The following is an 11670-nucleotide window of genomic DNA, read 5'->3' as shown; positions in this document are numbered from 1 at the left end:
CGGGCCGCACTGAGGAGCCGCCGCCGGCGCCGGGCCGCGAGCTGGTGCGGCCGTCGGTGAGCGAGCTGTCCCGCGCCGCGCGGACCAACATCCTGTGCACCGTGCCCGGCTGCGCCAAGGTGCTGCCCAACAGTCCGGCCCTCAGCATGCATCTCAGCAAGGCGCACCGCCTCCAGGTACCGCGGCGCCGCCCGCACCTCAGCGCGGGGGGGGGGTTCCATAACCCACAGAAAGGGGCGGGATCCATTTTGGCCCTGACGGGGTTGATTAGGGAAGGGGAGCAGAAAGCAGAGTAGTAGCTCAAGGAGGGGGGCGTAATTTGTGGTATTCCTCCCCCCGCCCCTGGGATTGGGCATATTCTGTTTCCTTTCATAGAAATTAAGGATCTCCAGAGACTGACGGGCACAGGCGGTTGTTACTCGCAAGCATCAATCCGCCCAGCCCAGAGAAGGAGCAGAGGCAACGGTGTGCGCTATACATCGGCGCACGGTCGGGAAACGTGGCCAGCTGCGATAACAGCAGGTTTTGTCAGGGACGAGCCCCCCGGGCATGTTCGTGGGAGTGCTCTTGCACGTGCCGCGGTTGCTGAGAGCACGCTGGAGCACCGCGATGCCGTTATTTCGCGTTTGGAGTTCATCCGGCAGAGAGACCTTACATGTTGACCGACTGGAGCGATGTTTTCCATCTTGTATTGTTTTCGGTGAAGAACACAACCGTGTCGATGCAGGTGCAGATTTTAGTGCTGAAAATACAATCTGTTTCTGCCTTTTAAAGATTTGGCAGTTACCTAGTTGATGTTGGGAGGTCGAGGTGTTTCGAGAGAATGAGCTTTAAAAGGCGAAACGGCTCTGGTTTACTCCTCGTGGAGTTTACAGGTGATACTTTCACCTAGGTGGGGAAGGCACAAAATATGTAATCCGTCAGATGATCTGCTGCTATTGTTAATAGCTGTAACGGATATAAGCACTGAAAAATGAGTGGGAGCGATTAGGTATCTCAAACTCCTTTTGTATCTTTATCCTTTTGGGGTTTTTCTTCTGGGCAGAGACGCTGTAACATGTCATCGAGCTCATGAAACCCTTGCATAGCAGTTACTGTAAAGGGTTTTTGTTTGTTTGTTGCTATTGGTAAAGATGCTGGATCTGCAGGTCCAGGAGACGTGCTTCAGATCTGAAGCCAGTAGGTCAAGTTCACTTGCAGGTGTGTACTTTGGGGGTTTGAAGGACTGAATGGCAAGAATCTTAGTCCTTGGAGGAAAAGAGGGAGAAGTAAAAGCTCCACAAAGTGTTGTTAAAAATATTCCATTTGCAAAGGTTTGTTTGCATTTTTGGGAGGTGAGGTAGTCAAACATCTTTGTAGGGGCATAGCAACATTAATAAAATACTTTGTGAAACTAATTGGCAACCAAGCTTGAATGTGTGGACAGAGGAACTCATTTTATAGAATTGATACATTAAATGAAGACACAAGTTATCTTGGTTTGGCAGCTGCTTTGTTTGATGGGGATTTTTTATAAAAATGACCCGTGGAAGCTGACCTTTGCTGGCTTCACTCGTGGGATTTCTACTCTTGCTGCTGTCTGTCAGGCATGTTGTGGAAAGCGATGCTGGAGCAGATGAATGTCCTTTTGCTTCGCCCAGCGTTTGGAACAGATGAGACAGCACAATGCTTTTATAACATCTATCTCAGTCCATTAATCTCTGACTTGGTGCATAGAGTAGTTTCTGGGGTTTAGATCCACAACTTTGGTCACAGCAAATGTCATATCCAGGGCTTTGATTAGAAAAAGTAGTTTCATAGTAGGTAGGGTCAGAAGGGACCTGAGCAGATCATCAAGTCCAACTGCCATGGGCAGGAAAGAGTGCTGGGGTCAAACGAACCCAGCTAGGTGATTATCTAGCCTCCTTTTGAAGACCCCCAGGGTAGGAGCGAGCACCACTTCCCTTGGAAGTTGGTTCCAAATCCTAGCCACCCTGACTGAAGTAGTACCTCCTGATACCTAGCCTGAATCTACTCTCGGTCAATTTATGGCCGTTATTCCTTGGTACTCCCAGTAGTGCTCGGGGGAACAGGGACTCTCCCATAGCCTGCTGGTCCCCCTTGGCCAGTTCATAGATGGCCACCAGAACCCCCCTCAGCCTGCTTTTGTGGCTGAACAGGTTCAGGTCCCGTAGCCTCTCGTCATAGGGCCTACCCTGCTGCCCCCTGATCATGCGAGTGGCCTCCTCTGAACCATCTTGATGCTGTGTACATCCCTCCTGAAGTGCGGCGCCCAGAACTGGATGCAGTACTCCAGCTGCAGCCTGACCAGTGCCGCACAGAGGGGGAGGATCACTTCCTTGGACCTGCTCATGATGCATCTGCGGATGCATGATAAGATGTGGTTGGCCTTCCTGACCATGTCCCCACATTGGCAGCCCATGTTCATTTTGGAATCAGTAATGACACCAAGATCCTTTTCTTTTCATCATGGTACATCTTAGGAACTTGTGATTGTCCCTTCATGGTATGGCAGCTGTTTGTTCTTCCTGTGGCACCAATTCTGTTGTTTAGATTGCTGCTTAGCAATAAAAGCTTTAGGTTAAGGTGGGGAGGTTAGATGCACAAAACAGCAGAGTACTGTTTCATTGCCAAGGAGGCTTTACCTGTCTGAGTTCCTGATGTGATGAGAGATGTTAGCAGTGTTAATCTGAAGTCGGATAGATGGCACAGTAGATTTGTGCCTTTATAGACTAATGAAAGTAGATATATTGTATTTACCCTAATCCAAGATGACTTCAAATTTAAGATGCCCCCCCCCCAGTACTTAGATCCTAAATATAGAAAAATTATGTTTGTTCTAATTTTCCATGTATACAATCTAATGATTGTAGGGTCTTCATAAATTTTGCCCCTCCCTGCCTCCTCCAGTAGTGCCTGGACTTGCTGCCACCTTCTTCCCTCTTTCCTCCTGCACGCCCCCAACCTCCAGGCTGTGCCTCTGCCTGCTCCCCTGTTGCTCTTTGTCAGGTACCCCTCTGGCTCCATTTGTCCACTCCTGGCACAGAGCATGTGAGCTCTGGTCATGCAGCAGTGGCAGCTTTGGCCTGGGACTTGAATCCAAGACAAAGGGCTTTTTTCCTCGTACTAGATAGGGAGAATATCATCTTGGATTTGAATAAATATTGTGTGTATATAGCACAAGCTTTCATGAGCTGAAACTCATTTCATCAGATGCTGCAAAAGGACATGCAACAAGCAGTGTATAAGAAAGAAAGAGAAATTAGAATACAGAAAGCACAGGAGAGTTGCAGGGGGCAGTGCTGGGAGAGGCAGATGGTAGGAGCAAGATGATGACATCTTAGCCGTCTGCCCAGTGAGAGAGGGCTTTACATCCAAGTAAGTCCAGTCCCATCCTTGCAATGAAGAAATTTGTGCCAGAGAGAGAAGATTCTTTGGCTTTGGAGTCTAATTCTGTAGGGGCCTTTTGTTATTAGTGTTAAGGCAGGCTTTGGCTTCTTGGGGATCTGTAGTTTTGTGGGTCCTTTAGTTGCATTGGGAATTTGTGTTTTCTAATGAAACCTGGCATTATCCAGATGTGTACTGGTGTTAGTGTTAGGGGCTCTTTCAGTGCTCAGAGATGCTGCCACCTTGCAACAGTCCAGTGCAGGTACTTCCTTAGTGCTGCAGCACAAGGGCATCGGGACTTAATCTCTTGTTTCAAGCAGGTCCATAACAGCAAGCAGCAGCATCACCTAAGTACAGGAAGAAAAGTAGCGATGAGCCCTTCAGGAAAGGAGTGCTTGATGTCATTCTGAAAGAGGATGAAACATCGCCCTGAGGTGCTTTTGAATTTCCTGTTCTGGTCCACTGGTACCACAAATATTACTGGTTTTGCTGATGGCGCTGTTACTGAAGTGTCATGGTTCCTCCCCACCCATGGTCAATGCAGGAGCTACACCATTATTTCTGTAGTTGTGGTCACTCCTTTGTCCACTCTTCTAGGCAAGGTTTCTAGTAGGAGGGCGGCAGTGAAGATACGTTTGACTCTTATAATCTTAACAATGAATGTTCAGCACCACAAATAGGAGCTTGAATAGCTCCAGTGGGCTAGTTAGTAACTTTACTAAAAGTTTCTAATAACATATACTACCGCAAAAATATTATGGAGGCAGTGAATGTAAGGAGCCACAGTTTTTAAAGCAAGTAACTGCTTTTTCCCACTGAGACAATACAAGAAAATGGGCCAGATCTGCTATCTTGGCACTGCTCAAAACAAAGCTGCTGGCAATCTGCCGTAAGGGAATATCTGGGGAGTTCTTTAGCGTAGAGCCAAGATAGAAAATCTTCCATCAGTTGCTTTCCACCCTGGGCACAGGTAGGGAGGTAGAGCTCTTTGTGCAAAAGGTGGAGCCAGATCACTTACTAATTCTTGCCAGAGTAGTAGCCTCAAGAGGATCATGACAAGCTACTGTAACTGATGCTGGGGACTGGTTTGGCTCCTAGTTTGTTCTAAGGTCTGGGGGGAACAGGAGACTTTCTATACTAAATTCCTTTAGTTGTGCAAAGTGTGCACAGGCCTGTTCCACTGCAGTTGAGTATTTTGCCCCAGGATCCCTTTTCTAACTAGTAGCCTGCAGTTTACCCTAATTGCCCACATGCACGTGACTGAAAACTGGATAACGTGTAATAATAGTGGTGAGGTGGAAGGGAGTCTTCCTTGGGGTATAGGAAGGGAATTAGTCTGCTTAATTTTCCCTGGAAAAATCTCTTTCCAAAGCAAATTGTTGAAGTGGTATCCAGTATTTTACTACTTTTGCTTTCTTTAGCAAAATCAGATTCTAATATCAGTGTGGTCATTATAAAAAAAAAATACAATATTCAATATAAATCAAGCTTATATTGAAAATTAAAGCAGCCATGTTGCATTGGAAGACTGAATATGTACAGTGCTTTGGGTGTACTGCTGTCAAGACCATTTGATTTTTATTAAAATGCAGATGTAAATTACTTTGCTGGAAGTTTTTGGTGTCATAGCTGAAATAATTTAATATTTAGAATTGAAATAGTAGTGTATATATAACTGCTCCAGGAATCTCTTTTGATTCACTTAGTACTTGTGGTGGTACAGTTGAACACACTGAATAGTCTTTTAAATAACTTAAGAAGGTCCTTCTAGTGTGAATACCAACATGGATAAACTGAGGTGGTATGAAGTTTAATCTGTGTTCTGAATAATGTATTAGTATCCCAGATGCATAAAGTCTTTGACAAAATTTAATAGAACTGTACTTTTCAGGATGGAAAAATGAATGCAACAATAAGAAAGGGTTTGAAAACTACACAGAAATTCTACTGCTGTCCTATTGAAGGCTGCCCTAGAGGACCAAACAGGCCATTTTCCCAGTTTTCACTTGTAAAACAGGTATTTTATCTGAACTCCTTTTCTTTGAAATAATAGGATAAAAGATATGGAGATAGTATAGAACAGTCCATGGAAAGTGTGTGTATTTTCTGTGCCGAAATGTGCAAAACAGCCCCATTTTATATGTATAAGTTCTAGAGACAGTGCAGGCAGCCGCCCAACTTTGTACACAGACTACTTTTTCCATGGCTGCTTTAGGAGGCTTGGCCCTTTGTGTCAAACAAATGTTGGCATGTCCAGAAAACACATTAAAGTGAACAGCATGGAGAAGGATTAATTATAAAACCCTTAGCAAACTTATCTGGCAACATTTCCATAAATGTCTGGTGATAATGAAAGTCAGCATTATTCACTCCAAGGGGTTAAGGTCAAGTTAAAATGAGCTTTTGTCTCCAACAACACTCTCCTTTTGCACAGTTGACTTCTTTACACTTGCCATCATTATGTCTTGTTCAGAAAATGTGCTGAATTCCTACATTTCTCTGAATAATTAATATTCTGTTGACAATATAGCTCCACCAATATGAGTTGCTTGTCTTCAACAGCAGTCTGCTGTACACCAAGCTTTGGCACTTGGTGGAATTCTCAGCCCCAAATTAGACTCTGCAATGTCTCAGATGAGCTAGGTCCTTAAGGAGGGGATCCTCAGAAACCAACTAAGTGGAGATCCACTAGGACTTGCTAGTTCAGAGATGCAGAGGAAAAGGCTGAGGCTGGGTGCTGAAGGAAAGGGACTCTGCGAGCAAGATAGGGAGGAGAATGCTTATTTTGAGAATCCTGCTTCAGAACTTTTTGAGCTGCGGTACTCGGTAGCAGTGGCTCCAAAGTTAACTGGCAGCAGTTTTAAGAATGTCAGTGGGGCCTACATGCTTCTCAGCTTTGCTTTTTCTCTATTGTAGAGGGAATGCCTTCTTCAGGATGGGTGATTTGAAGATTAGTATTTATCAAACACCAAGATCCTTGAAAGAGGAGCATTGTGGACTTGATTCTGTGTACGCTAAGTCCATGACAGACTTCTCATGAATTTCAGTAGTGTGAGATTCGTTCCCATAAGGGTTCTGTATAGGTAAAAACGGTGGAAACTGCTGATACGATGTCAGTAACCAATCGTGAGATTTCCAACAGGTTCACTTTCTGATGCTGTCTAAAGACTTCCTCCCAGAGTGTTTAGAAAGATGATGACAGTGTAAAATGTGTATTTAAGTAACTCTTTATTTGTGCAAATCACATCTTGGATGATCAAAAGTGATTTTTAAAAATTATTTCAGTTTGCTTTTTTCCACTTCCTTAATTTGGACTCATTCATCAGTTTCTAGTTGTCATGTCTCTAGCATAGTACTGCATTGTTAGGCCCCAAAAGTGCATGAACATCTTTAAGATTTTAGTGCAAAAGATTAAAGGCCTAAATACATCTCTAGTAGAGTATTAAAGTCTCTAAATAGGCTCAGGTTTCCCACTCCAATGCTTGCATTTTACCTAAAATGTGTTGTGAGCGCTTATATTGTCTGTTCTGTAAATACATGACTTCTTACACAATTCCTTGACAGCCTGACTTCTAATTCTCATTGTATATTTTAGCACTTTATGAAAATGCATGCTGAAAAGAAGCACAAATGTGATAAATGTAGCAACTGCTATGGCACAGAATGGGACTTGAAACGACACGCAGAGGACTGTGGAAAGACTTTCCAGTGTACTTGTGGGTGCCCTTATGCCAGCAGAACAGCATTACTGTCTCATATTTACAGAACTGGCCATGAGATCCCTGCAGAGCACAGGTAAAGGTGAAACTTGGTGATGGTGATACAACAAAGTCCTGAGGCATCATTTTCCTACACACTACCTGCTTTTCTGTGGATGGGACTTGAACCAGTCTCTTCCTTGCATATAATTAACTCCCCTTAATGAGTACACAGTTGGCAACTAGATCCTATCATTGCTAACTGTGATCCTAGCCCCACTAAAGGCAAGGGTAATTGATTGCTCATTGCCACCAGTTGTAGACTTTTACCCTTTAACATCTAGAAGCTCTGCCAGCAGAGATCATGTCACTGGTGATGCCTACTGGTATTCATTTGTTAGCATAATTATTAGTGGTTCTTATTAATTGGTCCTTGCAATCCCATGGTAATAGCGCTTGCTTGGGAATGTGCTGAGTTAATATAGCTCTGTAGTGTGAAATAAGCAGAGTTAATTACATTTTTACTCTTAAAATTGATAGAGCCCTATAAATGCTCTCTCTTAGTTAGCCACCTTTTTCATTAAAAATTGCCATTAGAGAATATATCTTCTGAAAAGAACATATAATTCAAAGTGCCGATGCACAAAATCTGTTAACTGAATCCTATGGTACTTTATTTTGCAAACAGAGCTGCTGCAAGGTACTTTGTGCTTTCTTGTATGCTTTGGTAAGAAAGTCCAGGCCCACAGTTTCCCTAAGGCTACAGCAACTTTATTTGTTCCAAAAATTTTCTAAAGCGAGCTTTGTTGCCATAATTTAAAAGATTAGGATTGCCATTAACTGACCTCTCAAATGAAGTAAACCTGTTTAAATCAGTTGTTTTATTTTGACACTTTTTTTTTTTCTAAAATAAGCATTGGCCAACTATATGGGAAGGAAAGGGCAGTTCTTATTCTTCATTCTCTGCTTTAAAATGCAAAGAATGAAGCTGTCAGTTGGTATGAACAGCTGTGTCCCAGCCTGTAACCTGAACTCATTCCTCCACCCCAGCATCATTCTGTTGCCATTATTGAGTAAGTCGAGAGGGAGGACTTCATTGTACTTTCAATTCTTGATCTGTCCTGTTTACAGGGATCCGCCTAATAAGAAAAGAAAAATGGAAACTACAATACAAAATCAGCACTTAGCAGAGAAAGCAAAGGAAGCATTTATCAGTGCTCACGCCAGTCGTAATGGCACTCCGGAACTGGAGACGTCTGAGGTGAAACCCATGGCTTCTTTTGAAGGCTCCTGTAGTTCTAATATAAATAAGCAGATGCTATCCCAGCCAAAATGTACACCGAAGATGCTTTTGCCAAAGCCCAAAGTGGCTTTGGTCAAATTTCCAGTAATGCAGCTGGCTCACTTGCCTATCTTTGTGTCAGCAGCAGACTCCTCTGTCAAACCTGTTGTGGTGGCTGTGGATAATCAAGGCTCGGTTCTGAGCACTGTTCACTTGTTACCTCAGTCCATAGGGATTCTGATTCCAGCACTGGAGGCAGAAACGGTTGTGTTTAACGATGCTGTGCCCGTTTCAAAGGTGGCAAATTCCAGTGATGTTGAACCAGTTAGTGCTGGTATCCAAGTCAACTTGGGTAAAGTAACACCAAATAATCCAGGACAAGAGCTGGGAAATGCCTGTCAAAAGAATAAAATCTCTTCAATAAATGTGCAGACAGATTTATCTTACATTTCGCAGAACTTTGTGCCAGCTGCAGCCTGGACTTCTGATTCTTCTGTCTCGTCTTGCTCTCAGACAGACCTGTCGTTTGGTTCCCAGGTCTCATTACCAATTAGCGTTCAGACTCAGACACTGCTACCCACCTCCAAACTGACTTCATCCATCGCTGCTCAGACAGATGCCTTTGAGCAGGCTTGTTTCCCGTCCTGTGGTGTTTCTAGAGAGACTCAAACCAGTGGAACACAGGACTCTATTGATGGGAGAGTGCATATAGACCAGGCTGTAATGTGCAGCGACATTTTTGACAATGTACATTCATCGTATGATGTTTCCACACAGATTGGATTCTCGGAAAACAATCTAATGCCTACAACAATACATCAAAACTTGTTGCAAAGAAGCAGCTGCAAGAGCCTGAGTCAGGATGCAATAAAATCTGAACCCATTATCAACTTCAATACGCAGACTAACATGCTTCCACAGCAAAATATGATGGATAATCAAACCCAGACGATGGACTTATTAAATGATCTGGAAAACATCTTCTCGGGTAGCATGTCTGGCCAAACGTTGGATAATCGTGGTCTCTTGTCTGACTCTAGTTCTAGCGCTGACACACCCCTGCCACCAGCCCCAACACAGAGCACAGGGATAGACTTTGACATTGAAGAGTTCTTTTCAGCATCCAATATCCAAACTCAGACTGAGGAGAGTGAACTGGGGAATCTGAATTCTGAGCCAGTTTTGGAATCTCTGGATATTGAAACCCAGACTGACTTCTTATTTGCAGATAGTGCCACTCAATCCTACAGCTGCCGAGGAAATTCTAACTTCTTAGGCTTGGAGATGTTTGATACACAGACACAAACGGACTTAAATTTTTTTTTAGACAATAGCACACATCTGCCTTTGGGAAGTATACTAAAACAGTCCAGCTTTTCCATGAGCACCGACTCCTCTGATACAGAAACCCAGACAGAGGTACCTGCTGCTGCTAAAGATATACCTGGTCAAAACCTAGAATCCAAAGTCCAGCTGAATAGTGCTGAAACACAGACTATGGATAGCTCCTTTGAGACTCTTGGGAACTTATTCCTTACCAGCAATGAGACGCAGACAGCTATGGATGACTTTCTTCTGGCTGACTTGGCATGGAATACAATGGAGTCACAGTTCAGTTCTGTAGAAACACAGACTTGTGCAGAATTGTGTTCCTTTTTTCAAACGTCTGACAAACCAAGCCATTGAGTGCTACTTACTAAAATTCCTTTCCTTGGGTTTTGAAATTTAAGTTATTGGGGGTGAGGGGTGTTGAGGAGAGACGGGACCGACCAAGTTACCCACATCAAACTGCTGAATGTAGTTGACCGTATGCAGGTGGCTTAAAAGCCTTTTCATCCTCTTGCAAGGTACTTTAACTTGTGTATATGTAATTTCAATATAAACTGTGTGTGCATAAATGTGTATATGTTTGTAACTTGTTAATGTAAGTTTGGACCTTTAAAATTAACTTGGTCATGGTGCCTTCCTTTGCTCTAACTCTGTTACAAAGCTTTGTCACCATTTCCATTTTAAACCTGAACTTAGGCTTTACTTCTGTCTATACCAGCTTTATTTCTGGCTTAAATGTAGGTTTCCAAAGTCTTGGACCAAAAGCTGACCTGTCTAATTTTTGACACTGCCCTGCACCCCAACCTCTTTTTGGAAATGGTTTTTGGCATAATTTTTTGGTTTTGTTTTTAAAAAGATTTGTTTGGCAAGGTTTACCAGTCCTCACTACCAGATCCCTAACCTCTCTCTCTTTTTTTTTTTTTTAAGAGTGTAAAAATTTGCTCCTTTTTGATATAGGCTGATATTGTCCAGGCACTTGTTCAGCAAATCTGTTGCCTATACACCTTTGGATCTATACTTGTACAAAGTGCAACAAATATGGGTAAGGAATGTTTGGGTTTTTTTGCCTCTAAATTGGCATTAACTATGCGTGTGGTGGAGAGAGGAAGATGTACTTAAAAAATTGCCACATGATGATTTTGCTGTGTACTACTGTAACAATATGTATTTTGGGTATTCCAAAGGAAGGCATTTGTTTGAACTAGTAATAAGTCTTGTAAGAAACACAAAGCAAGGAAATGCCTAACATTCAAATGTCGGGGTGAGAGATGAGAATGCTAGGATTACACTGAAATTTATTTACCAGTTTCTCCCTTTTTTTGCTTATTTGCAGAAAGATACAGTGCTTATCCTATGACGACTAACATTACCCAAGATTTTGGGAACAGTTAATCTTGAGAATATTAAAACCTGTAAAGATACTTTTTGGACTAGATTCCTACCCTTGGGTCCTGTACTTCCAGAGCAAGACCAGCTGTAGCTCCTAAAGCTAAGAATTTTTGGGTCCGTTGGCTTCCCCATCTAGCAACAAATCTTTTGCCTATACTGGACGGAACAGCTCCGTATCCCCCAGCTTTCACTGGAAAATTCAGTTGATAATGAAATCGTGTTCTCAGGAGTATTTTGTACATCCTTTTCCCCTTACTTTTTCAGCACTGATTTTTCTTTTGATGTTTCCTGGATGTCATGAATGTATTTGGTAGCATCCCGTTCTGTCCTGGAGATCAGTGTGAAAAGCTAATTCCAGCTATGTTTTGCCTTAAAACCCCTCCTTGGTCCATCACCACCTATCTCCATTTTGTGTCATTTATGCTGTTGACCTTCAGAGGTGAACTGTCATTCTCCTGTCTCTTCTGGTAGGACCTTCTAGAGCTGCTGGTCTGTGGCTTGAGTTCAATGTAGCTGTAGGATGTAGATGCAAGTGATCTCACTAATAGTTGGGAAATCAGTTTGCCTCAATACCCTGGCAGAATC

General features: G+C 43.1%; 1 protein-coding gene across 1 annotated transcript; it reads left to right on the top strand.

Moving 5' to 3' along the window:
- Nucleotides 1-6: 6 nt before the first annotated feature.
- ATMIN (ATM interactor) lies at nucleotides 7-11247 on the top strand. The gene is made up of 4 exons (XM_019505492.1): nucleotides 7-176; nucleotides 5279-5404; nucleotides 6983-7182; nucleotides 8217-11247. Exons 1-4 carry the CDS (start codon nucleotides 147-149, stop codon nucleotides 10051-10053), a joined length of 2193 nt encoding a protein of 730 aa, XP_019361037.1. The 5' UTR covers nucleotides 7-146; the 3' UTR covers nucleotides 10054-11247.
- Nucleotides 11248-11670: the final 423 nt, after the last annotated feature.

This window comes from Gavialis gangeticus, unplaced genomic scaffold, assembly GCF_001723915.1.
Source record: "Gavialis gangeticus isolate Ggan-Ray unplaced genomic scaffold, GavGan_comp1, whole genome shotgun sequence".
NCBI classification, from domain to species: Eukaryota; Metazoa; Chordata; order Crocodylia; family Gavialidae; genus Gavialis; species Gavialis gangeticus.
Note: the sequence above shows the minus strand (reverse complement) of the source record. Positions and strands in the feature narration are given on the sequence as shown.